The sequence below is a fragment of the Micropterus salmoides genome, unplaced genomic scaffold (assembly GCF_014851395.1).
Source record: "Micropterus salmoides isolate LMB-PRFRI ecotype aquatic unplaced genomic scaffold, ASM1485139v1 Ms_hic_scaffold_14, whole genome shotgun sequence".
NCBI classification, from domain to species: Eukaryota; Metazoa; Chordata; class Actinopteri; order Centrarchiformes; family Centrarchidae; genus Micropterus; species Micropterus salmoides.
Genome location: NW_024040485.1, coordinates 29,868,717 through 29,896,676, shown reverse-complemented (window position 1 = coordinate 29,896,676; position 27,960 = coordinate 29,868,717). Strand labels below are relative to the sequence as shown.

At 41.7% G+C, this 27,960-nt stretch overlaps 1 protein-coding gene across 4 annotated transcripts; it reads left to right on the top strand.

Moving 5' to 3' along the window:
* The first annotated feature begins 4 nt into the window (after positions 1-4).
* Positions 5-27,953, top strand: si:ch211-267e7.3 (ADAMTS-like protein 2). 4 transcript variants are annotated; one of them, XM_038718949.1, is made up of 21 exons: positions 5-173; positions 4,483-4,572; positions 4,707-4,810; positions 10,710-10,785; positions 10,893-10,995; positions 11,392-11,537; positions 11,641-11,764; positions 13,851-13,931; positions 14,238-14,413; positions 14,517-14,651; positions 14,754-14,922; positions 17,436-17,504; positions 18,328-18,652; positions 19,139-19,239; positions 19,377-19,503; positions 20,848-21,061; positions 22,521-22,676; positions 22,797-22,967; positions 25,744-25,920; positions 26,105-26,258; positions 27,191-27,953. In XM_038718949.1, the coding sequence occupies exons 1-21, from the start codon at positions 81-83 to the stop codon at positions 27,337-27,339; spliced, it is 2,940 nt and encodes a 979-aa protein (XP_038574877.1). In that variant the 5' UTR covers positions 5-80; the 3' UTR covers positions 27,340-27,953. The 4 variants fall into 4 exon arrangements, with proteins under 4 accessions (XP_038574877.1, XP_038574876.1, XP_038574875.1 ...); XM_038718948.1 differs by having other exon boundaries at positions 14,517-14,922; positions 27,194-27,953; XM_038718947.1 differs by having other exon boundaries at positions 14,517-14,922.
* The last annotated feature ends 7 nt before the right edge of the window (positions 27,954-27,960 follow it).

Genomic DNA, 27,960 nt, shown 5'->3' with positions numbered 1-27,960 from the left:
GGAGGGCAGAGGCAGAGGAGTGAGCAGGGGAGAGGAGAGAGGGGAGGGGAAGTGTTGTCGGTCCGTGACATGAATGAACCATGTTCGGCAACGGAGGCTCAGCTCTCCCGGTTTGCTCCTTTCTCCTGCTACACCTCGCGGTCCTACCGGTAACGAACAACTGGCCCGTTAAGGTAACTTAAATAGCTCGCGGTGTTTGTTAACGTCTCCGTGTCTCTGTGTCCGTTTGCAGAAACGTTACGACCGGGGTAGTTTGCTCCGGAGTAGTACTCAAAAGTCTGTCACTTTGATCTGCCCTGCTTATCGTCAAGGGCACTCTTTAGATTTCACCTTAAGTTAATTATTGGAGACATTTTTCCAGCGATAATTAAACTAGTAAGGACTAAATTAAACGTCAGTCCTTAAAGAGTTGTTCGGACCCCCCTCCCCATTTCAGTTAACCGTAGTGTAGCCTAATTGTGAAAGTTTTGTGAAGGTGAGCTGATTGTTACAAAAAAAAAAAAAAACTGTTCCACGATCCTCCTGGAAAAGTTCATAGTTTGGCGAATTAACGCGACGGTTGTTTACATTAGACCAAAAAAGAGCAGCAGAGAAATGACATAATTTGTGTAAATTTTAAATTGGCGTCACCCAAAAGAAACTTATCTAACTTTTGTGAAACAAACCACATCAAATGAACGGGACCTGTTAAAATGGTTAATCTCAACCCAGACTGACAGAGGCTCCTTTCTGAGGGGGGGTGTTCCTTGTTTGGACTGACTTACTGCTTCCCCCCCATTCAGCTTGCCTGTTTGTTTGTGATGGTGCAGCTAAAAAAAAGAAGCTTGTGTTGAACTTGACCACTTTGTCTACTGGATGTGTGCATAAGCTACATTCAAGGTTCATAAGTCAGACAAGATGGTGGTAAATGTGAATTAACAGGTTAATTTCTGTGTGTTACTCACAGTTTTCACATCATGTTGTAATACTTGTAATACAAATACTTGTGTTTGTCTCCCCAGGACTCCCCTTCAATTCTCTAGCTTTATATTTCTGTTCTGTATTAGAAATAAATGCTTCACTCTAGCTTGATTATTGGAGGAAAAGCTTTCCTTACTGTACTTGTTCAGCCCCTACTCATAAATTGGACATTTAGGCTAATATAGTAACTTAGTTACATTTAACAGTAACTTACTCAAATTACAATATAACTGGATGGTCAGCCACACACTGACAAAACTCGATGAGCAGTTTGAGCAGCATTGGTCCACGTGCAGAATTTCACTGTTTTGTTGATTTAATCCTCGCAAATCGCCTCTAAAGGCAATATTCAAACTACACAGCCCTAAATTTATGTGTGTAACTTAAAATGTTCACATTATGTTGTCTGTAAATACTTGTTTGTCTCATCAGGACTCCCCTTTACTTTGTAGCTTCATATTTCTCTTTTGTATGAGAAATAAATGCTTCACTCTAGCTTGATTATTGAATAACGACCCTTCTCTGATTATTGGGGGGGAAAGCTTTCCTTTCTGTACTTGTTGAGGCCCACTCTTAAATCCGACATTTAGGTAACCAAGTTTCATCTAACAATATAACTAGATGGTCAGACACGCACTTAGAAAACTCGATGATTTTATCCTCGCCCATCCCCTCTAAAGGCAATACTTTAAACTACAAAGCCCTTTAATTTGTCTTTCTTCATGTGGCCAAGTGAGTCTGTTAAATGAACATTAACTGTTAGGAAGCAAACATGCGACTCCGGTCTATCCGCAGGATAGACAACATCTCTGCCTTCATAAAGTGACAGCACGGACTGACCGTTTCACAACGGATTGATCTGCAGCCTGACAGAAAGGCTTACACAGTCTGACTGTTCGACTGAGTGAAGGAGACAACATGGTGACAGCCAGCAGCTAGCCAGCCTATCAGCGTGTCCTGGGGTCTCATGGTTGAAACTCTAAACAGATGCATTACCGAAGGCTGTGCAAACAATTGTTTGCAGACTCTTTCGCAGCTGTGGTAACCACCAGCGCTCGCAGCTCTTCTTCTAAACCATACACACTATTTGGTTTCTGTGCACATGAATGGACTGAACATTAATGCCCCAGAGATAGCCTATTAAATGCCCCATATTTCTCTGATTAGCACCGCGATTCAGTCCATTCATTCTTGCCAGTGAAAGAAAAAACGCAAACTGTAGTGATCTTAAAAGAGTTCTGGGTTTTGTGGGTGAAGCTGACTACACATAAAATTGATGGCAAAAGTTAAAAAAGGAAAGTTTTGTAGTGCGCACAACAACTGCCGTGACATCTATAATCCCTTTTTGGCAAAGGCTATTGAAAGACATCGTCTTCCAACAGTGCTAAAGCACTCTTTGAACATTATTACACACAAACGTCATGCACCATAGCAACAGTGAGGTAATTCTTTCTATTTAAAGGTTTGAATTTATGGTGGTAACATCACTTTAGTTTGAAATAGCGGCTGTTATTTTTCCTATGAAGATGTGGAGGGATGAATTGCTTAATTCAACTGCATGTACACTTAATGCAGGTTAATGGTTGTGCACTGCAAAGGGCTTCAGATGTGTATCGGGCAACAGGCCAGACGTACTATATAATAATGTTTATTCATATTTAAATGTGTAAACTTTTTTGATTCAAGCCTAATATTGAAGAGACACTATAGCAAACTAGCCCAATCATGCTTTAGCGTAAATTAAATACATTTACGTGCTGCAGAGAATGGGGACTTTCAGGCTAAAAATTATACCGACATTTTAGATAAAAACAAAAAAAAATCTTTCATCTTTTTTAAACTTAAACACATAAACAAACAAACAAAAAGATACATACCAAGCAGTACAGTTTAAAAATAAACAACTGTAAAAACAACACTGTTATAAATGATCAATTCTGTATTGATTTCTATCATAAACATTCAGCATAGTCTGTCCAACAGCTGTAGTGACATTACATTGAAAGGAATATACACCTTACAGGTGATCATGTGAGAGTTTCCTCAGCCATACCACATCCAACCCGCTAACCTTACCCGGCAAGAGGTGTAAATGTTCCTTTTGTACAGACCTCTTTTACACTGGCTTTTTGCAATCCAACAGACTTGTATTTGCACAGGTGATCTCCAGCCCTTTCTTCAGTCACTGAACCATGAAAGTGCACTGGCATTGCAGTGCGTCATCCCACCAAACACAAAGCTGTGTCTGACCCACCGTTCTAGGAACCGTCCTAGAAACACTTTGATTGTGATAGCTTTGATAGTAAACAACTGTTACGGTCTATTATCAGCTCTCAAATACACACACACACACACACACACACACACACAGTGTGTGGGTTTATGTGGTGAATTAGCCAGAGGGTAATCTGACAGAGTAAGGAGCCTGTGTGGGCTTGTTTAGGACCCTGTTGAGACAACACAGTAGTGGGACTTTGAGCCTCATGTGTGTGTCAGTGTTTGTTTGTTGGTTGGTTGAGGGATTAAAAAATACCACCAAACCGTACTTGAAGGAATCAAATCCTTATTGTATGTAGAAAACCAAACTTCCTCTTCTTGCTTGATGCGGTTGATCAGTCCATTTTAGATTTCATATTAACACTAATTGTGCTTAAAAGTGGTGTCCAAACACTACACTTACTTGCTTTTGCTTTTTTCTTTCACACCCGGAGTCACAAAAAACAGGTCAAGAAAGTACCAATCAACCTTCTTGCTTCAAAAAAATGCTAATGTGGCCACGGTGGTCCAGTGGATAGCACTGTGGGCTCACAGCAAGTCGTCCTGTGTGGAGTTTGCATGTTCTCCCCGTGTCTGTCTGGTTTCCCCCACCACCAAAAACATGTTAGTTCTTCAGTCAGAGATTGCTTTGTGTGAAGGGAGGAGCGTAGCGGCCAAGAAGGAACGTAAACTTGTATTATGGAGTTTAGGTAGATGATTCTGAACCTGATTCTGGAGGCCACGGGGACCCGGTGGAGGTCACACAGTAATGGAGTGACACGAGTCCTTTTGGGCTGATCAAAAAGCAGACGCACTGCTGCGTTCTGAACCATTTGTAGGGGTTTCACTGCACAAGCTGGAAGACCTGCCAGGAGGGCGTTGCCCCTAATGTCCTATTAAACTGACAGCCAAGTGTGTTGGGCACAGTTTGACCATGAGTGCAACATTAATTTTGTACCTGATGGATAGCTACACACAGGTCAAACAGTACACCTATGCTACTTAATTATCAGTTATCAAATTTTCTTCTTAGCATGCTGAAAATAAATAGACGTGGTTCTTTTCAAACCCTAAACTCAGACTGTATTTTAACTCGTGTGCAGGTTCAGTGGAAAACACAAAGACGGTTAGGGTTACTTTCACCAGTGTATTAAAGGGTCAGTTCAACTACATTTAGATTTCCGGCCCAGTATAGGTCACGCAGTAAATGTGTTTCATGTTCATGTGTATGTGTTTGTGTTTGTGTATGTGGTGTCTGTCTGCCAGGACAGAAGTGAAGGGAGGGTGGAGCAGCGTAACATCCATCTACAATCACACAGCTCTGGGAGTCAGAATGTCAAACAGACCAGCAACAAGGTACTGGCTGGTTAAACTTCAGCACCAGTGTGATCACTAACTACAGCTCTCAAGCTGCGATTTCAAATGTTAAGCCTTTCCCTGGTGGAAATTACATCCTTTTTTTTTCTCTGACTGTTTATATTTTCTCCCAGGAGGAGGTGTTTCAGTGGTGGGGGGAGTGGTCCAGTTGGTCCTCTTGTTCCAGGAGCTGTGGAGGAGGAGTGAGGAGTCAGGAGAGACATTGTCTCATACAGAGGTATTGTATTCAAACGCTTATAGAGGGGGACGAGAGAGACAGCCACTAGGGAAAATGGGTGCAACCTTAAACACAAGTAATCTCGGGGTGCAAGTGCGTGTGACTGAACTAATTTAAGCACCTGTAGTAGCTCAAACCAGGCACAGCTTGGAGGTTGATATCATTATAAGTAGGTGGAATGAAGAATCAGCAGGTGGAGATGGGGGAGCAATAACAGTCAATCACAGGAGCTTCACCCATCTCCTTTAAAAGCACCAGGACTGGACAAAGAGGTGTGCGGCTGAGGTTTATTAGAGCCCGACCAATATGGGTTTTTGGGGGCCGATGCAGATATTAAGGTGAAAAAGGGCTGATTTATGAGCTGATATTTTGATTTTGAAAATTATTTAGATAGCAGACCCTTTTCCTGTCCAAACTACACTTAGAACCGGCCGATATAGAAAGCTGTTCTGTATGTGGGCTATTGTACCTATATTTCCCTAATGGATTATGTTTATAAAATAGATTACAGTCTCAACAACTCAACTACAGCCACAGGTGACTATAACTGCAGACAGGCGGCTCGCATTAAATATTTAGAATACGTCAGAAACTGTAGTTGAACGGCTCAGTAACGTTAGTGCTCCTCCACAGATAAACATAGTATAAACACGGAGCTGCCACACTGTTTCAGAAATAAATCTGCAATCACGTCTGTCAACACCCAAATAAAGTAACATCAAACCTACGGTGGGCCTGGAGGAAGCCGGGATAGGCCAAAGAAAAACGGGAGGGTTAGCAAGTCACGAATGTTTTTAGAAGAGGAGACGTGATTGGGTCTGTTTTTATTAGAATTATTTAAGTCATGTAATTAACGTGACAAAGGCCGAGTCACTGCTAACGTAGCCCTCTAGATGTTTCTACATGCTCCGGTAGACTCCGGTCAGCTGATTGTTTTCTTTTGGTGCAGCAGTGTTGTTAACAGAGGGAGCTGCAGAGGTCCCTCTGGTGGGAAAACTACGCAACACTGTTTCTTTATCAAATATCAGCTGGTATAAACGCTGATGCCAATTAAATGTCATTAGCCGATAATATCAGTCGGGCTCTAGTTTCTATGAGCAATAAAGCACTGTGAAGTCCCAAAATGCAAATATTCATCATTCTAGATAAAATATGTATCACCCCAGTTGTAGACCATGTCCTCTTTTTTTTTTAAATATGAATTTACACGTCATTTTTGTTGAGTTGATGAGCGTAATGTTAAGCCTGCCTATGTAATGAGGAAACATGTTTCAGGCCAATTGCAATGCAGTTGAGTTTGTGGAACTGCTGGCTTTGTGCTGGCAGGAAACTAGGGCCAAATTTAATACTAAAAAAGAATAACCAGCGTGGGTATGAAGGATTCATTCACGTCCTACACCCAGTGTATGCACAGGAAACACATGCACACAGCAGTAACACACTGTGGAAGAGTGAACATGGCTGTACATGGAGGGAAGTTAGGCAGAGCGTTGACAGAAAATGTGTGTTTGCAGCCATCTTGTTACCTTTGACCTCCCCCTGTCAGACTTGCGGAAGTTTCTGTCAACCAAGATTAACGCCTCTCTGCCCTCACAGTCAGCCTTCTGTCTCTCCCCTTCTTCCCCCTCCTCCCCCTTTCTTTATGCTGTCTTTGTTCCTCTCCTTCCCATGCTTTCCTCTCACATATGCCCCTTTTACTCCTCTTTCTATTTTTTTTACCCCTTTTAACTCAACTTCTCCCCCCCCCCCCCCCCCCCCCCCCCACACACTCTTCTCCTCCTTCTCCTCCCTGCCCCGTTTACCTCCTTTTGCCCCCCCCCCTTCCTCTCCTGTCCTACACTCATCTCCTTCTACCAATTAGATGTGACACCCTCACATAGTGACCTCCCACTCACCTCTTCCTGCTGTCTCTCCTACTTTACCGTCTAAAAAGTGCTGGAGGATGGGCTGAAGAAAGAGCGACACAGATAAATAGACAGAGGAGGGGTGTGTGGGGGTGACGTTAACATGGTAATGAAAGACAGATGCATTAACTCCATGTTGGAGTTCTGTAGGTCCTCCCCAAAACACACACACAAAATTACAATCATGTTAACCATAAACTCTTCGACAGATTTCTCTTGCTACAGCTTTTGCAGACACGTGTTTCTTGTTCTTGCAAAATTTTGCAAACTCGTGAAGTTCTGAGACCCTTCAGATGTGTTGCCATCAGCTGGTTTAGAGATTCTTTCTCCTTTTACTGTCAAAAAAAATACATAAGTGAGCTTGTGTTTATCACATTCCTCTAAATGTATGTACTTCAAACTAAACACAGCAGCAGTGACTGCAGTTTCCATGAATTAGTTCCTCACAGCGTCCACTTTTGACCTGTACAAAGTTTTACCATCCATCAGGCCCCATGGTACCACGCCTATACCATCACATTATTTTGCTTTTATCAGTAATAAATCAATTGTGTGAAGTAAACATAACCAGTTCTCTGGGACATCTGGGACATTTTGGAACACATTGGGACTTTTCTGTTAATCAAAAACATAAAAAAAAAAAAAAAGTAAAATTACCCAGATAGTGACAACTCTTCTTTCTCATTTAATTCTGCCATGCATGATTCAAGGCAATATCTACAAGACATACTGTATATCACCTATTATATATGTATATATAGACAGATTGATAGTAGTGTTGAGCGAGTACTTGGCTGAAATGAGTATTCAGCACAGTTTTCAAGACTTTGGGAATATCAATAAATTGCAAACAGGTTTGCCTCGTTGAGAGCTTGAGAGCAGTGTTTGTGGGCAGTAAAATCAGGGCTGCCAAATTTCACGCATTGACCGGGAGACTCGCGCAATTGACGCTTTTCACACTCTGACGCCACACGCCCATTTGGTAGTAGTAATTTTAAAATTAACCTTTGTCAACAACAGCAAGTTTGATAACTTGATCTCTGTTACTGATTCATTGATGTCTTTTATCATCTTAAAACGTAACAGTAAAAGGATAGATACATGATGGTATGAAGGATTATGTTTCTATATAAGCTATTCAATTTAAGTCAAATGAGATGGTGACGCTGGACTTAAACTAAAGCTAACACTTTCATAAACAGTGATCTTACGTTTACTCATTTGGCAGACATTTTTATCCAAAGCAACATACATTTGAGGAACAACATACAAGCATCAATAAAGCATCAACAGATCTTGATAAAACAAATGACAATGTGTGACTTCTTTAAACATTTCTTATACGTTGTGATTGAAGTTGCAAATGGCCATAAAATACTAGTGTAGTTGCTAGTGCCATAAAATAATGTGCCATAGTTCTATTCTTCAAAATATAACTTATATCCCTAATTGAATACTGCAGCATGTGATGTTCAGTAGGGTTCTGGGTTAAATGTGCAGAGAGAAAGAAGCTTTATCTGATTTACAACTTTTGTGGCAGAATTCTTAAACTAAGCAGGATAGCCATCTTATACCATTCAAACCAATGTTGTGCCCTTGAGGTGAGTACTACAGATTTGAAAATCAAATCACCAAATGCCACTTTTAACAATATATGTGAACAAAAATCTAGTGGTGAGGGTTGCGATGGTCCCACTTCCCGAGTTGCGACTCTGACTTCAGTGTGTGTTCTTGTGCTGTTAATCGGAAGGTCGGCGGTTCAATCCCCGGCTCCTCCAGGCTGCGTGTCGAAGTGTCCTTGGGCAAATACTGAACCCCAAAAAGTGTATGAATGTTAGTTTCTGTTTGAGCACTTAGGCTCAGTGTGTGAATGGTGAGTGCGATGTAGTGTAAAGCACTTTGAGTGGGAGTCGCAAAGACTAGAAAGGCATTTACATTTGCATATGAACAACATGCAGACATGGACTGAAAACAAATTATACACACTTGTGTATACTAAAAATATGTATATATGTGATTTTGCAGAAATCAAAGTTCTGTATACTTTATGTCCCATGTAGACTTTAATTCTCTTTTTAAAATAAACATTTGAGGAGGAAAAATAGATTCTGATTATTCCGACACCACATGAATGCACCATCAGTCACTGCTCACCCTTCCCTTTGTAAGCGAGCAGGTGAAGCTACGGTGGCCGACACGCTCTGTCGTCTCTTGTGCTAAATAATACGTTTGGTCCTCCATTTGTCCAAATTTCACTTCTCATCTTACTTCTAATAAACCAGACGACTACTATACTACTACCACTACTATGACTAATACTAATACTACTACTACTACTGTAGAAACAAGGCGATGTCCATATAAGAGGACCCGCGGTGTATGTAGATAGAAATGTCTCATTCTAGTATAATAAAACGCAACAGTTCATTATGTAAGGTCTTTATACACCACTGAAAACAAAGTTATGGATATTATAATGCATTTCTGTCAATAGATCCTCCTAAATATTACACACTGAACCTTCCAGATTCTACTGAGAGTCCAATTTTTAATAACCCTGTATGTGCTTTAAAATTGTGTATTTGGCTGCTGAACCTTTTAAACAAAGTTCCTGAGGACTGACCGCCCTGATGCACCTACTCACTAACACCAAATCTCACTCCAAACTAAATTGAAAAGCTAAAGCCAAAACAATACGCTGACAAAAAAGTGACACATTATCAATTGACCAGCTTTTAATGTACAAATATAGATCTGTGCAGCTTTAAGTTCAACCCAGTGTTGGTGTGTACATTGGAGCAGTGGAGTATTGAGGGAAATTAAAAAAAACTAATATTGTGTACTGATTGATTTAGACAGTATTTACTGTATACCTCTTTATTTTACATTAAGCAAAAGGAGCCGCTGAAAAAATGGTTAAAAAGCAGCCTTAATGGAAAGAAGAGCGTCTCACAGTGCTCTCTGAAGTTGGGCAACGTTCACCACAACAAAAAGAAGATGGAGTTTAGGAGTGAAATGGCAAAACAAATGAGCAAGTAATGGTAATAAATTTTGCGTTATTTAGTAGTCCATGTATACAATGCGAGACAGTAATGGGGATAACATTTGCATTAGTCAGTATGAAGCACTTTGAATGTGTGTGAATTTGTGCCAAGTGTCTGAGATGTGTATATAAGGACTGTTTGGTCACAGTGGCAGCTGCTCTAGCTACTCATTACAGAAAGTCACTTTTCATTATGAGCGCTAAATGTCAGTGAATCAATGTTTATTCCACAAATAGGAGTGGGTGAGATGATGGGATGTAAGACTGTATACCAGAGGAAAGGTTTTGGAAAAAGAAGTTTGTGGAGCGTAACATTTCTTCCTGTTTCATTCATTTTCAAACACACACTGGCTCTTCAGCTGTCAGCCCACATGCTCAGCCTTTAAGTTTAATTTGTACCTGTGCTTTGATTCCTGACTATCATTACGAGATATTTTGTTCATAATATTTCATCCACGATATACAAATAGACAGGTGATTAAGGAAAACCCAGTATAAACCCATTATATAAGTTCCTTCTCAAAGATTGTAGTGCTGTCTAACCCACAGGTGTTCAGTTGGGTTGCGATCTGTTGACTGGGACGGCCATTTTCATACTGATCATACCATTCAGTGAGCCATCATGTGCTGCACTGAAGCATCTGCATTTTGCCTTACAGCCATTCGAATCAGCCACCATCACAGCCACTGCTGTGGTGAAACATAGAGCCTGCAGCTAGTTGGCTAATAATGAAACCAATCATAAAAATGTCTTGACATTTACAGCTTGCTAAAGCTTCTCGTGGACTAAAGGTTACTTGAGGCCATCACAATTTCTATTTCAATTACAGCAAAACCATTCCTTATTCAATATAAGATTTCCGTGTACATGTAGATATACTGTTTTATTCTATTCATCTTGTGTGCAGTCCATGTAATACAGTACATTAATCATATCCTGTCTCCCTCTCAGGCTGTCCACCACTCAGAACATAAACAGCTCATATTGTGTTGGCTCTCCTAAACAGTACCAGCTCTGTCCAAACCAGGTATTGATGTTGAGCCTTTAACCTTCGAACGCAGATGTTAACTAGAAAGAAATTAGAACAAAAGTTAAACTCTTTTGTGTGTGTGTGTGTGTGTGTGTGTTTTCCAGCCCTGTCCCAGCCCCAGTGTTAGCTTCAAACAGCACCAGTGTTCCCAATTCAATTCTAAAGCCTTTGGAAGAAGATACTACCAGTGGATACCTCTGTACCCAGGTATAAAATCTGTCTGTCTGCCTGTTTGTGCATTCAGGGATCAATCCTCGGTATTACCTCTCTCTTCTAAATAGCCGTCTATACTGGATATTAATGTTCACAACTTGCATGTCGTAGTTTCTTGAATAAATGAAAGTAAAGTATTGCTGAATAATCGTTGAGTGTGACTGCTTGAATGGAGTATTTAAGTCCTACGAGGTCCAGCAAATGTAAAAGATTGAATTTACTCATCTGACACCTTCAGTTAAGGCTGCGCTAGGCTTCTTTGCATTTGTGCAATACCAAACGAGAACCACATGTCACTAATTGAATTACGTAGACTTTCGTTGCACATAAATCCTATGTTGTGATGTCAGTAAAGTAAATATCTGTTTAAATATGTAATTTCCTGTGTAGCTGATTACATCAGCATCTCCAATAAGCCATGTGACCTGCAGTGCACAACCATCAGTGGTGAGCGGCAGCTGCTAGTTCCTGCCCACGATGGCACCTTCTGCCACGATACCAAATACCATGGAGTCTGTATAGAGGGAATATGTCAGGTAACCCCCCCCCCCCCCCCCCTCCAAAAAATATTCTGTAAGAATGACTGATTCATATTCACTGGCTGGATGAACTAAGAATTGAATTTCTCCTCTCCTTCAGCCTGTGGGCTGTGATGGGGAGCTGTACAGCAGTAAGGCAGTGGACAGGTGTGGAGTATGTGGAGGCAACGGGTCGTCATGCCAGCGCATCTCTGGATCATACAGGAAGGCACTCACACAGTTAGGTAACACACACACACACACAAACACACTTAATGATTAAAGTCAAGATATCTGGTGTTGAATTTCGTTGCACAGCAATACTAAATATGCTGGATCCACAGTCTAAAGTCTGTTTTACTTCTAAGTCACCTGCTGTTTCTTTTGTTATTGGAGTAAACAGTTATTTAGGCCTGCAGCAGCCCTCTCATCAAATGTCTCTATAATTAATGTTCATGATGCGTTTCTTGCAGAATGTCTTGATGTCAAGTCCTGAAACTGATTTATGATTTATAGCTTCACTAAGACTATTTCACTAAAATGTTATTTATTATTTTATTCTGAAATTGTTTTCAATTCAGTTCAATTGTATTTGTATGGTGCCAATTGACACCAGAAGTTATCTCATTGCACTTTCCATATAGAGCAGGTCTAGACTGTACTCTTTGTAATATTATTACATCAAGACCCAACAGTTCCCACCATGAGCGTGCACTTGGCGACACAGGTAAGGTAAAACTCCCTTTTAACTGGTAGAAACCTTGAACAGAACCATAAAGTTGGGCGGACTTCTGCCTCGACCGGATGGGCGGAAGGGCAGAGAGCTGGAGGAGTGACGACACACAGTAATAATAATAATAACCAAAATAATAATAATAATGGTAGTAGTAATAATACAAATTTCAATGAAAACGAATAATAGTAATAATAATGAGAATAATTGTAGGACTATAACAATATTTGTAGTAGCGGGTGTCGAGCAGGAGCATGGGGGCTTTAGGAAGCCTGCAACCACAGATTCAGACCACACAGGTCCAGAGACAGAAACACCTGCAGAAAGTTACAGAGGGAGAGAGGAGAGGGACGAGAAAGCACAAAACTACAGGAGAGGGAAGAAGTCGAGTTAGTAACATGCATTAAAGGGATGAGGTTGCATATAAAGGGAGACCAACAAAGGTTGTGGTCAAGGACAACCGGACTCAGTTCGGAACTGAAGAAGTCTCTTGGATGAGGGACGAAACGTCTTCTAGTATCGTAGAAAAAAGGCGGTCTTTAGAGTTTGTTTAATTTGAGAGTTAAAGGTCCGAGGATAACTCAGAGATTCCTCACTGTGGAGCTGGAGGCCAGATAATGATTCTCGGAGGTGTTTGTGCCCCAGTATAATAACTACAAGGTTTTTACATCCTAAAGGCGCGCTTGAAGTTTAGCTAACTGATTGTTTATATTCGTTTCATGAACACAGTGTAAATCAGCTATAACTGATTTCCTCCTGTGAAAAACATTGAATGGATTTTAGAAATCTGAGCAGGAACGCCATTCCCTCCTGACTTTTCCTCCTGGAACGGCGTTTCCACCCAGTTTCCACCACTAATACAAAACGTGTCTCTTCAGGTTTGTAGTGTTCCTTCCAGCTACATTTTAGCTGCAGGGCTTCTCTCCTCATAATGTCATTACTCCAAACACTTTTCTCTCCACAGCATTATATTTGAAGTGGGACGAAATGTCAACCTGTTTTTTACTAACGTTGCCCTGTTGTTGTCACAATGTTGTTTCCCCTTGACTGTCTCACATTGGCCAAGCTCCTACAGATGTAGCGTGCAGCTAGCTCCAGGCTTTTGGCCATGTTGGCGAAGCGCTACTAGTGTGCAAAATCACCGGGAAGATGATTCAGGCATGCAGGATATGTGAAATGTGCAGCCAGTGAGAAGAAGGAGATTTGGATTACGTGAATGTAATTTCTTCTCCTTGAAAATAAAGAGAGATTTCGTTATAGTTTTTATTTTGCTCTATGGAGATTTAGTCAGTGTTTAGTTTAGTAAGTGTTGAATGAAATCAGTGTTCTCTCATAAGGTTGTTGGCGAATATATTTCATCACAGTTTTCATTCAAGAAATGTGCACTCGCCTGATCTCACAAAAAACGGCTTTCCAAGTCAAAGCAACTTTTTTAAGGAAAGAACAAGAGTTCCAGTAAAGCTAGAACTGAAATGGTGCGTTTTATCCTGGTTGTGTCCAACAAAAACATTTGTTTGGAACATTTTAGCCTCGCTGATGACAGTTAATTTACAACAGTCCACTGTGCCTGTGTTTAATGTGGGTGTTTTTCTCATCAGGCTACGTGTTCATCACCAACATCCCAGCTGGAGCTTCAGACCTTCAGATCATAGAGAGACACAAGACGGAGAACATCCTGGGTGAGAACCTACAACTTTAAGGTCAATAAACTGACAATCAACAGATTTAAATCAGTAGTAGTTCTAGGTGTTTTTATTATTATAAAGTTTTATATAATTTAATATATACATTTGAGATGAGCTGTCTGGGTCTGTATTTGCACCAACTGACCATAGATCGTTTTGATCTTCTGGTCTGGCTCTCTCAGATATTGTACCACTATCTTAAAATTATTCTTTTTTCTATCGATTCTTTTGGGGGGTTCTGACCCAGTTTTGAATATCACTGTCTTAGTCCCGCCCCCTGACATTTCCTCTCCTATCCAGCTCTGTCAGATGAAGCTGGGCATTTCTTCTTCAACGGAAACACTGTGTTTGACAATCCTCAAAACTTCAGAGTGGCAGGAACAGTGTTTAAATACCGACGTCCGAGCAATGTATTCTCTGACGGGCTGGAGTACATCATCGCCCAGGGGCCCACACTTCAGGGCGTCAATGTTATGGTAGAGCACACACACACACAGGACGGGAATATGTTTGTCTCATTTTTATAGTTTAATTCCAGTATGAAGTGGTTAATCTGTGATTTTCTCTTTGGACATGAAGTACTACAACCTGAATGGGAAGCTCCCCCACATCACCTACGAGTACACCGTTCCCCGCACATCTCATGACATCACAGCTGCAGAAGGCATCACCACAGGCCCCTCCCTCTCCCATCTTAACCTCCCCGATAACAAGGTAAATGAGGATGTAAGAGCGACGAATCACAGCAGAGGGAGTGTCACATCTGTCCATCACTACCACACCCAGCTGGGAGCTGATGGCCAATCCGATGTTCAGCTGCAGGAAGAAGAAGAAGAAGAAGAGGAGGACGTCGTATGGGAGATCAGGACACCCAGCCCCCCACCGCAAGCCGACATGTTGGTCTACAGACCGGCTGACGTCACCAGTCATGTATTCAGCAATAATGATGTTGAGGAACAGGGACCTCCAGTGCCATCTGGCTACCGTGAGTCCGAGATTGATCTTTCTGCTAATAATAGAGCTTTTTACTTTTTAAAATTGACAACTAGGGGTGTGACGAGACACTTAGCTCACGAGACGGGACACGATATTGGGTTCACGAGATTGAGACGAGATTTTAACATTTTTCTGGTCAATTATTTCGGCACCAATTTATGGTAGAAATGTTTTTATTAATGTAAAGGGAAACAAAATTCAGGTTGCAGGTGACAATTCAAAATCTAAAACTCTAACAGAATATAATTCAGTGCAGCTCTCAGATCTGTTTCTCCTGTAGATCAACTCTTCTCCTGTAATATCCTCCCTGCTGAGTCATGGTTTCCCTCCTCTTTTGTGTCTTTTGTTTGGGGAAGTAACCTCTTTAAATGTGACTGTGGCACCTTTTCACCTCAAGGATAAATTATTACATTTTAATTTAGTTATAAACTCCTAAAGTTTAATAGCTCATGTGTTTCTGCAGGTTCAAAACTTTCTGCACATTCAAAATCTCTCCCACATGTCTGACATGTCGAGAAAAGAGTTGTGATATTCTGAGACTAACGTCGTCATTTAATGAGAATTCAAAAATCACTGCTCTGTTGATATGGTTGCATCCCCTTTCAGACCATCTGATAGAGACATAAACCCGTTTGGGACCGTATGTTAGGATGGCTGATGATTGTGGAAAACGGAACTAACCGAAAACACTTGTGATCAGGCAGAAATCTCACTACAAATCCACACACGTTAACTTCAGCACCTCCGTTGAAGTGCAGCTCACAGTCCCAAACAGAGCGAGGTTGCGCCTCAGTTTTTAGATGTTTATATTGGAAAACTACCAGCTACGTTACCGCTTGGTCACAAACTGGCTGCGACTCACCGCGTGAGATGGGGGGGTAACTTTAGTTTTTACTAGTACAGCCAGTCAGCTGGTTGGAGATGATGTGTGACGTGACGGCGTGAGAAAAGTGTCAGTTGCTTGACGAGAAATATCGTCATGTTTCATTCTCGTCACGCCACTATTGACAGCACATTTGTCCATAGAAGCAAATTGACAGTGTTTCGGTGCTAAAACTGATAAGGTAATTAATTAGTCAGCTGACAGATAATCAGTCATGGAGTAAATATATAAAATATGGTTTGTTATAGCTTTTCAAAATCTTAAGGATAGTATTGTCATCTGTCCAACACACATCCAGAGCACGATATCTTGACTAAAGCCACTACCACTGCTTTGAAAAATAACTTTTCATGGCGCACTTGTAGGTCTGTGTCACACCTGTGCACGCGTTAGCGGATTCTGCATTTTTGGTGCAAGTTTGATCATGAAATAGTTTTTTTTTCATAATAACATAGCGCAAACAATTCTTTACATATGTTTTTTAAAGAACTGTGACCAAGATCTTTACTGTGTGGGATGTTTTACAGTTAAAAAATAAACTCTCTAAACTATGTAATGGGAACACTAGAGAACCTTAAATGACCTCAAACATATCTTGCCATACTGCAATTTCTTGTTATTTATTAGCTGACATATAAGCAGTGAAGAGGTACTGTAGTTACTCAAAAAAGGTAATATATTACACATTACTAGTTACTTTTTTTAAAGTAATGCCTTACTTTACTAGATTACTCACTGCTGAAAGTAACTATTTACACTACAAGTTACATTACTTGGATTACTGCGTAACATCACCTATGATGACCAAATATGATGAACTGACGATGAGACTTCAAAGGAAAAACATATCATATGAAATGTAATTTGGCCAAACCCACACAACAAACTTACTGTAGCTCACTTGCTGAACTATCTTTCCTCTTACTGGACATGCCTATCAAAGAAGTGGTTATACCTGATGAGCAGGAGTCTCTCAAATCGTTTGTCAGACAACCTGTTCCTCGTCTGAGTCAGCGCAAGACAGCCCTGGCTTAAGAGCCTCGCCACAGGCGCACCAGAGGTCGCTGTCCTTTCACCAAACTAATACAATACCTCCACCCCTCGAAAGACGTCTTCAGCGGCTCTGCCATTTCTGCGTCCTCGTGAACTGGCGCTAAAATCAAAAGTGAGGTCGGAAAATTGTTACGCCAAACACGTATGAAAAGGGGTGTTTGACTTATTTTTCTCTCCTCCCGTTATGCGGATAGTTCAAGAACCAGTGCGCAAGTAACGCGATGATTTTGTTATTAGTAACTGTAATGTGATTACTGAAGTTACAGTAACGCGTCACATTATTGCGTTACAGACAAAAGTAATCTGATTACAGTAACGCCCACATAATATGTCAATGACAAGCTAATATAGCAAGTATATTGTCCAGGACGATTTGACAGTTGAAAGCCATTTCACAGACTTGGAAAGTTATAGAAATTGTCTGATGCAGCTCCCACTGACGCTTTCAGAAACCAGTCACTATCTCATCTTATCTAAACTGCCATTTCTTCAGTATGTTGTTTTGTTCTGTCCAACCTCTTATTGTTGTGGTGTTTATTGTCATCTCTCTTTTACTGTTCATTCAGGAAGTTCCTCCAACTCGATTGACGAGCCATCCTCTGCTGATGACAACACTGTAATTCTCCCGTTACCAGGTAGGAAAGGCAAATCAAGCTTTTTTTCCATAGACGGGTTTCTGTGCAACCTCATCACCGAGATGCAACTAGTGGGCAGAAAGCTCGGTCTTTGCAGCACATAAGTTTATACAGCGTATCTAGCAGCAGTGTTGGGCAAATTACTCACGCACACCTGTGGAATACCCATGCTGTCTGACCAGCATCTTGAGGTGGCTGGATCATCTCGGCTCACTAACACAGATTTTTGACAGATTTGTGAACAATATTTGAGAGAAATAGGCCTTTTGTGTACATAGAGAAAGTCTCAGATCTTTGAGTTCAGCTCATGATGAATGAACAAAAGTGTTTATAATTTTGTTCAGTGTATTTGTAGATTGTGTTTGGGTTTACAAATTAAGTATATTTGTGACTCATAGTCTGTGCATTTACAGGGATACTGACATCGATTTACCCCCATAGGGTCCGCTACACTACTAACTGTTGTGGGATAGGCTTCAGAATGGCAAATCCTCCACACATAGGGGTTGGATAGGATGGGAATGAAGCGGTGGAAAGACACTACCCCTTATTCAAACATACAGACTCAACAGGCCCTAGCAACTCCAGTGTGTTGTTCTGAAGCTGTACCTGAACTTCTGACTTCCATGTGAAGAGAAGAGACCAAAATGACATTTAAACAGAGAAAAAGAAAATCTATTATTAGTTTGGTTTAACTAATCAAAAAAAGAAAATCCGATACAGTCTTAAATAACATCATTTCACTATAATCTCTTTGACAGGTACATATTTAAAATACCAGGATGTTTTAAAAACCCTACGTTTTTGTTATATCCATTCGCAGGTAGTGAAGTGAGTGTTCACACCGCAGCCCTGCCAGAAGACGCCCCCTATCTGCTACTGGAGGATTTACATTACAACCAGACGCACTCAAACACGCGCTCTCTCACACAGTCTGTCAAACACACCCTCACTGACTCACATTCACCAGCAGAGACACATGTGGAAACTCTGTCTGCCACAGACCCACAGTTACGCTCAGACGCGCTCACAGTTACTGACACACACTCTGTTACTCGCACAGAATCTGGCACACACTCAGACACACGCACCGCCATCTTGGTACAGCTGCAACAGGTGTCTGCAGTCCAAGCAGCCCACACAGAGAGGTATGAGGTATATGAGATATAATTCACTGCACATTTGTGCCATGTGATGTTCAATGGCTCGTTCATTTACTGAGTATAGTATCTAGATATTTCATGTTGAAAAACATTAAGATTAGTCCTGTCCTAACAATGTTTTAATGACGGTGTAGAGGTTCGCCTGTGAGTCTAGTTGATACATTTAGGGATGGGCGTTGTCGCCAAAAAATGTTATCAAAATTAAATCATTCAATATCGATAATTATCAGGATAAATGTCAAATCATTGTTTCTTTCACGTTTAAAGGCTCCAGGTGGTTAAATGTGGTTTCAAATTATTCTTTACGGTCAGAACAAACACTTGATGACAAAATAAACATCTTATAGGAAAATTAAGTGCTGAGTAGTTTGGGCAAATGAATTAAATCAAACCTAGTTACATTTAGAAAATGAACTAGAAAATAAATGGTTTTAAAAATGTGCCTGCCTGTTTATGTGTGTCTCTCTTTAGCAATGACTTTGATGTGGGTCTGGACCCAGATATTAGTCTGGCAGACATGTATCGCTGGAAGGTTTCTGCTTACGCTCCATGCAGCTCAACCTGTACAGCAGGTAAATGAAAGTACACCAATATGATAATACACAAATCTGATTGGCTGACACTGCCGATTTATGTGTTGCGTTATGTTTATATGCTATGATTTCCTCTGTGCACTCTGTTAACAGTGTGTGTCTGTTTGTATTGCCAGGTATCACTTCTAGCTATGCCCTTTGTGTACGGTATGATGGTACTGAAGTCGATGACAGTTACTGTGACTCTCTGACCAGACCGGAGCCCACACATGAGTTCTGCACTGGAAAGGAATGCCCTCCAAGGTACAACCCTTTTACGGATTTAACCTACTGACTGACTGACTGACTGGTTTGGTAACCTAAAAGCCTGATGTGAAATTATTCAAACTCTGGCACAGTTTTATTTGCAAATGGCAAAGATGTGGTGCTTTTCTTGTGTGAGAGATCAGAAAAACAAATACATCAGGTCAGGTCAGGTGAGATGACACCTACGTCTGTAAGTTAAAGTTATGTACTACATTAAAGTTACAGTATATCTGCATCTTTGAATCTACTGAGGTCTTAAACATAGGACTGTTGTGCATAAATAAATTCAGTCCTGAAGGAAAAACCAAGCAAATTAATCCAAGTACTAATCAATTGGGCATTTTTCTTGTAAAATCAAAGATTATGTATCTCAAATCAAATCCATTAATGTGGTTGAGTAATTTGCGTGCACTGCTGCCTATCAGTGTCTTTTTTTGGTACTACAACTAGGGATTGTTGTCAAAAATGTTCAAATCCTACACAAATGCTTGCTAATTTAGCAAACAAAAAATCTTGGAATTTTTAAATAATAAAATAAAGGATCATTTTAGTATTTTTAAACCATGTCCCTATTTTCACATGTGTCAGTGTGGGTACAAAAGGTTTTGAATCTGTGCAGTATAGTAGAGTAGAGCAGGGGTGGTGATGGCGCATAGATAAGATGCTTGCCTTTGGTGTGGGAGACCTGGGTTAAATTCCCACTGTGACAGCCACCATTGTGTCCCTGACCGCAAGACAAACCCCTCGTTGCTCCAGAGGCGTGTGACACTTAACCCTGACCTCTGACATGTACAGCAATTGTAAGTCGCTTTGGATAAAAGCGTCAGCTAAATGAATAAATGTAAATGTAATGTAGATTGCTTCAGCCGGCAGCCGTGCTTATTTTTGCCGCTGACAGGCTCAGTCTGTTGTATGTTTAAAAATACCATAATTATCCTTTAAGGTCTTGAATTTTTCAGAAGTATTTTCTAGCAAAATTAGAAAGGATTTGTGTAGGATTTGAGAAGCAAAAAAGGCACTGCCAGGCAGCTGTGCACACAAATTATCCCCAACCGCGGATCTGACCCGGGGACAGCTGAATGAAACATAAATAACATACTGTAGATTACTAAGTTTCACTGGAATTGTCTAATGTTTCTACAAACAAGAGCCTATGGCACCTCAAAATCTAAATTCTACACAAAGTGTCTCAAACAAGAACCTCACACTGAGGTAAAAAATTTTAAACACAGGCAGAAGAAAGAATGACATCTCTTAATGTGACTGAAATGGTTTTCTGAAACTGTTTAACATTTCGCTGAAGACCTCACCAGCTGCACCGTCTCACCACTTTGTCCTCAGATGGGAGACCAGTGGTTGGAGTGAGTGCTCTCGAACGTGCGGCGAGGGAGTTCAGTATCGTACTGTGCGCTGCTGGAAGATGCTGTCACCCGGGCTTGACTCTTCTGTCTACGATTCACTGTGTCTGTCACATGACCTTTACAAACCAGCCAATAGAAAGGTCTGTCTGGGCCAGAGCTGCGGACCCCAGTGGGAGGTGGCAGAGTGGTCAGAGGTAATACAGCAAGCCACAGTGCATTGTGTCTGATGTGGGGATGTGCATGGGAAGTTTTGTTGTGGACAAAGCAGCAAAGAACACAATACATTGTGACTGCTCACAACAGTCGTCATTAACAGAGACAAACAAACAAAAATTACAAATACTGGGGAAAATATTTTCACTTTAAATAAAATAAATTTTAAATAAAATAAAACTGAACTGGAATTGAAATCTAATACCTAAAACTGAAAAAATAAAAAACAACTATGATTAATGTTGCATCTATCCAATCGTTCATTTTTGAGTCAGTGGGAACGCCACAAATCCCAGATTTCTGCTCCCTTTAATGTAAGTGCTCTTGAGCCAGCTGGGATGTTTAATCCATGCACCATATGCTGAGGTGTCTTCCCAGCTGGGTGTTCCCCAGGACATCCCCAAAGCAAGGCAGTTAGGAGGCAACAGGTGTCTGCAACACCTCAGCTGGTTTCTCTCAAAGTTAAGAAGCATTAATTCAAAACGGAGGCTCCCCAGGACTGCTAAACACCACACCGTAATGCGTTGGTAGGTGAGACTGGAAGAATAATAATAATGATAATAATGATAATGATAATAATAATGCATCATATTTACAGTATCTCAGAAAAGTGAGTTCACCCCTCACATTTTTGTAAATATTTGATTATATCTTTTCATGTGACAACACTGAAGAAATGATACTTTGCTACAATGTAAAGTAGTGAGTGTGCAGCTTGTGTAACAGTGTAAATTTGCTGTCCCCTCAAAATAACACATCACACAGCCGTTAATGTCTAAACCGCTGGCAACAAAGGTGAGGACACCCCTAAGTGAAAATGTCCTAATTGGGCCCAGGTAGCCATTTTCCCTCCCCGGTGTCACGTGACTCGTTAGTGTTACAAGGTCTCAGGTGTGAATGGGGAGCAGGTGTGTTAAATTTGGTGTCATCGCTCTCACACTCCCTCATACATTTTGAGGGGACAACAAATTTACACTGTTATACAAGCTGTACTCTCACTACTTTAAGATATAATCAAATATTTAGGCGGAGAGGGAGGGAAACTTTTACTGTGGAGGATGATTAGATGGCCAGATGGAGAAAGCTAGGTTGGGAATTTTGCCATGACACCGGGGAACCCCCTACTCTTTGTGACAAGTGCCTTGGGATCTTTAATGACCATAGTGAGTCAGAACCTCAGTTTAACATCTCATCCAAAGGAATAATGACTTCATAGGAAACAATGAGTGCCTGGTGTAACTCAGACAGACAAAACTTAAGCAATAGTATTCTGCATGTTGATCATTTATCTCTGACTAGATTGCTTATGTATTCTTCATTATACAACATCATGGTCCCCTTTTTAGTATAATGAACATGCCTGGAGGAGGCTTTTGTGATCCTTGCACATGTATGGGTATATATACTGTATATGTGTGAGTTTGTCACTGTGTGTGTCAGTGCTCGGCTCGGTGTGGCTCTCGGGGTGTCCGTACTCGGGAGGTGCGATGCTCCTTGGAAATGAGACTATGCAACCAGTCCTCTCAGCCAATAGAAAGTCAAGAGTGTGAAGGGCCGCCCTGTGACAGAAGATGGACGGTTTCTGACTGGGGACCTGTGAGTTTAACAACACACACACACAGCTTCAGCAGCTTTTTATCATCATTTTTATCATTCAATATAAAATTAATAGTTTCAGTTTTACGTTTCAATTCAACGTGTCTGTAAATGTTCCAGTGCTCCGGTGTGTGTGGAGAGGGAAGGATGGTGCGAGCAGTGATGTGTCGATCGTCGGGTGGGGTAGTGATGTCAGAGGAGCAGTGTGACCAGTCCCTGCGCCCGCTGGCCATCTATCCGTGTGGCGACAGAGATTGCGCCCCCCACTGGGTCGAACAGGAATGGCAACAGGTAAACATCTAAAGGGCTCGTCCATATAAGTGTGCATTCAGACCAAACACGAATTTAATCCTCGCGGGTGTTTTATCCCTGGATGACTCGCCGAGCGTTCACACACTATGCAATAATGAACACAACTCGCAATTATGACAGCGGTGTGAAAACAAAGTAAACATTTTGCTGTTATTTAATTGCAATAAACGGATTAAAATGATGCCGAAATAACTACAACACGATGCTGATTTGTTAAACAAATGAAGTCATGCTTTGTTAGATCTTCCAGCAAGAGAGCAGAAAAACAACTTTTAAAATGCTTGTTTTCTGAATGGAGTTTGGCTCGATCAGGCCTGTGCGATGCTATCTTGCTCACAGTAAAGTACAACGATAGCTGGAGTCAAGTTACATACACATATTTTCTGAACCAGGTAGTTCAACTTCCTCGCTTTCTTTTCTTCAAGCAATGTTTTGTCTGGTTTCCTCAACACTCAGTAACTACTTTGGTCGGTTTGAAGCACTCAACAACACTCCCGTAAGGATATCCACGCCTCACCCAGATGAACAGGCACTCAGACTGCAGACAGCTGATTTCCGGAGGACACTGAGACTCAACGCACGAAAAGCAGCAGGCCCCGGTAACATACGGGTGCTCAAAGACTGTGCTGACCAGCTGGCTCACGTCCTCACGGACATATTTAACACCTCACTGACCCATGCTGTCGACCCATCCTGTTTCAAGACTGCCACCATCATACCAGTGCCCAAAAAACGCACAATTTTATCACTCAACGATTACCGCCCTGTCACACTCACTTCAATCATGATGAAGTGCTTCGAGAGGCTGGCAAAGGACCACATCATCTCCAACCCCCCCCCCTTTTGATCCACTCAGTTTGCTCCACAGAGGACGCCGTCTCCCCCACACTCCACCTGAGCCTGGAACACCTGGAGAAGAAAAATACCCACGTGCAAATGCTGTTTCTGGACTTCAGCTCAGCATTCAACACAATCATCCCCAAGCACCTGGTGAGCAAACTGCCCCCCTTAGACTCAACACCCCCCTGTGTACCTGGCTGCTGGATTTCCTCAGAGACAGACCCCAGTCTGTGCAGGTTGGAAAAAACACCTCCAGTGTCATCTCCCTCAGCACCGGCTCCCCCCAGGGCTGCGTACTGAGCCCACTGCTCTTCACCCTCATGACCCATGACTGCCGCAAGTAGTACGAACCACATCATTAAGTATGCGGATGACACGACAGGTGGTGGGTCTCATCAGGGACAACAACGAACTGGCCTACAGAGAGGAGGTGAAAAACTTGGTAGACTTGTGTGACACAAACAATCTAATCCTGAATGTCAAACAAAAGAGATTGTCGTTGACTTGAAAAATCAGCCAAGTAACCCCCCCCCCTCCTCATCAACAACGCTGCCGCAGTGGAGCGGGACAGCAGCATCAAGTTCCTGGGGGTGTGGATCACAGACACTGTGACCTGGTCCCTCCACACCTCTGCTCTTGTGAAGAGAGGACTTTCTGCGTTGGATGAGAAGAGCAAACCTCCCCCCTCCCATCCTCACCACTTTCTACAGAGGGACAGTAGAGAGCACGCCGACCAGCTGCATCTCTCTCTGGTTTGGGACCTGCAATGCCTCAGACTGGAATTGCGTAGAGAGAGTAGTGAGGACAGCGGAGAGAATTACTTCCTTCTGTCCTTGACAGTGCTCGCAGACGCTGCCTGACCAGGGCTCAAACAATCACAAAAGACCCCTCCCACCCCCGCCACGGACTGTTCTCCCTGCTGCCCTCTGGCAAGAGGTTCAGCATCAAATGCAGAACAACCAGATTCCACAACAGCTTCATCTGCCACGTCATAAGACTACTAAACTCCCATTAATCCCCCCTCCCATACATACGACACTAGTCACTTTACATGGACACTGAACTGAGTAACTGCACTATCTGCACTATCACACTATCGTCCGTTTTGCTGTTACAATACATCCTGGTGCTACAAATATTTGCACTATTCATATTGTCCTACATTCCTGACAAATTCGGTTTCTGTTTATTTTATACATTTTTATTCTATTTTATATTGCATATACTTATATTTATACTGTTTTTTCTTTAACTTGCCTTGCAACGAAATCTCAAATGTACATTGTGAATGTGCAGTTGAATGACAATAAAGTCTGTCTTAGGTCTAAACTGTAAATAGTAGTTTCCCACCGACACTATAATAACAGTGTCAGAAACACACGGTGGCTCACTGCTGAGAAGCACGACTGAAGATAAACTAATGTTTTAATCCCAAAAATTTAAATTAATTTTAATAAAAGCAGTTAACTCTGAGCCCCTTCCACCGCTAAACGGCGCAGTTGTAGCAGCCAGATCCGGTCCAACTGTAGGTGTTTATTTGTCCAAAAGCTCCGGCGCTGCCCCCGACTCTCTCCTCCACAGCTCCCTGTCACTCAGCAGTATCTGTCGGTCGGCAGAGACTCTGTCCCTCCGCTCTGCCTGGTCCTCTTCAAGCAACACTCTGAAACTGTTGGTGATGTCCGGACAATCTCAATGCTAACGCATTGCCGCCGACAGGAAATCGTGTCTTTCCGCGTCTTTACATTGACTTTGTTTGTATCGCGCAGCCCTCAATGCTCACTTCGCATTTGGTCTGAAAGCACAGTAAGTGTGGTGCACTTTTAGAGGTCTTTGGAGACCATATTTTGGCTGCTGGGGGAAATCTCTTTAAGATAAGCCAAATCATATATATATTTTCTTTGTTTGTGTGTGCCAGTGTAATGCTACTTGTGGGCGCGGAGTGCGTCAGCGTCAGGTGGTATGTGCTGGGCTGGAAGGCGGTGTGTTCAAAGAGTTTCCAGACAGCAGTTGTGACCCAACCAATAAACCAGAGACCAGCTCCTCCTGCTTCCAGAGACCCTGCTCCAAATGGTTCACCACATCCTGGTCTCAGGTAACAGTCTGTCTGTCTGCATACTGATGCATCGACCAGCCAGTTCACCACTACAGTGATCTCAAACCAGGGCTCGGGGTAAAATGTCCCGCATCTTCAGTGAGAGTGTCTGTCGGCACTGTAGCCTGATCATCAATAATATGTACAGAAACATAAAAAGTCCTGTCCTCCCATGCCCCCTCAGTGCAGTAAGACCTGTGGGAGTGGTGTCCAGGTTCGAGAAGTGAAGTGTTACCAGGGGGAGGAGCTGGTAACCAGGGGCCACAGCTGTGACTCTGCCCTCAAGCCAGAAGCCAGACAGAGTTGTGAAATCCAGAGTTGTCCGACCGAAGCACCAGGTACAGAAACAAACACAGTGTGCAAAGTTAATGTAGGCGAAGCAATTTACGCCTCCTTGAAAGGACAGGAGGAGCTAGAGATATAGGATAAACTAAGTCCTAGATGTGTCCCTGTGATAAAGTGTTTCTTGAGACGCTGCAGGGGAATGGGGTAAAAAAATTTAACTAGATATCACCATGAAACTTTCCTAGGTTATTAATTACATTAAGACAGTATTTTTTGCGTTACAGGTTTTCTGAAATGTTGTGTTTGAATATGCAAATTAGGCAGTATCTAATAAAATATGTGCTAATTTGCATATTTTTTCAAGAACTGAAATCTGAACACTGGATTAAGTCAGATCCAAATTATTGTTTTATTTTGTTGATATATTAGACTCAAATGTTTTTATAGAGGGGTGTTGGATATCTCTTATTATGACTCCATAAATCAGAAAATACTATCAACAGGCATAAAAAAACCTGACCTGTTTTGGTGAATAAAATTTTCTCTAATTCAGGCTATGAATGATATATAAATAAACCTCTCTGTAAAAACCTTCAGAATATAGTTAATATAGTGCAATTCTACACTTTTCATTGAAAATCAGAATTTTCATACTGAATATCAAATCAACTCCTTAACAACAACAACCGGTACCGGTAATGATATGGGTAAGACAGCGATAGCGGTAGCACGTGTTACATTAGAAATACTAACTTTTAGTAGAAATCTACAGACGCACAGAGACAAACTGTAGTAAGATAAACTACTAAATGTATATTTTAGATGTTTTCTTTCCACTAGTCTGAAAGAAGACATGTTAAGGAAGCTAAGTAGCCCAAAATCTCAAAATTTCCCTGCCGTGCCTCACCTTGAATGGAGCATTTGCACTTTTGCCTCTTTCCATATATTTCAGACTTTTTTAGTGGCTTTTGTGTGTTTTATCCAGCAGCAGCACCGGCCGCATCAGTAGCAGTAGACGACTCCTGCCAAGACAGACCAACAGCCAACTGTGCCCTAGTCCTAAAGGTGAAACTGTGTTCCCATTGGTACTACAGAAAGGCCTGCTGCCAGTCCTGCAGGGCACCAAGACTCTGAAGTCTTAACTGTAACCTCGCACCTCAACCCCTTTACACAAACCACTGGTACCAAAGGTCCCATTAATATCGGTGCTACACAAAAGCCTGCTGCTAGCAATGTAAGGCCTTACAACATTAATTTGAACCATGTAATGTTTTCCTTCTATCTCTAATGTCAAAGGTCAACCTGTGGTCACTGTCTTTACCTCCTACCTGTCAACATAATCCCTCTAATCTTGTTTCCTCTCACCTAGAATTGCTCTTAAAAGTACATCTGATTTTGTAAGTAGTGGTAGCATCATCACTACTAAAGGTAAACAATCAAAATGACCCCAAGTGCTTGCTCAAATTAGTCATCAGTAAAATAGTTTTGCAGACAGTTCCTGCTCTGTAGCGATATGTTTATCTGAAGTACCAGAAGCATAAACAGCTTCACGCCTCTTTATATCACAATGCACTCCATCTGACGGAGGTCCTGACCATTTACCCGGCATGCTACTAAATCTATTTACTGAGCACCTACTGCCCGGATAATGTGAAGGTAGACTATCTTTAGGACACACTGGGCTTTCTGTTCATCTGTTGTCTTAACTTCAAAATATAAAGAAACAAACCAGTCTTTTGATAAACATCCTTCATA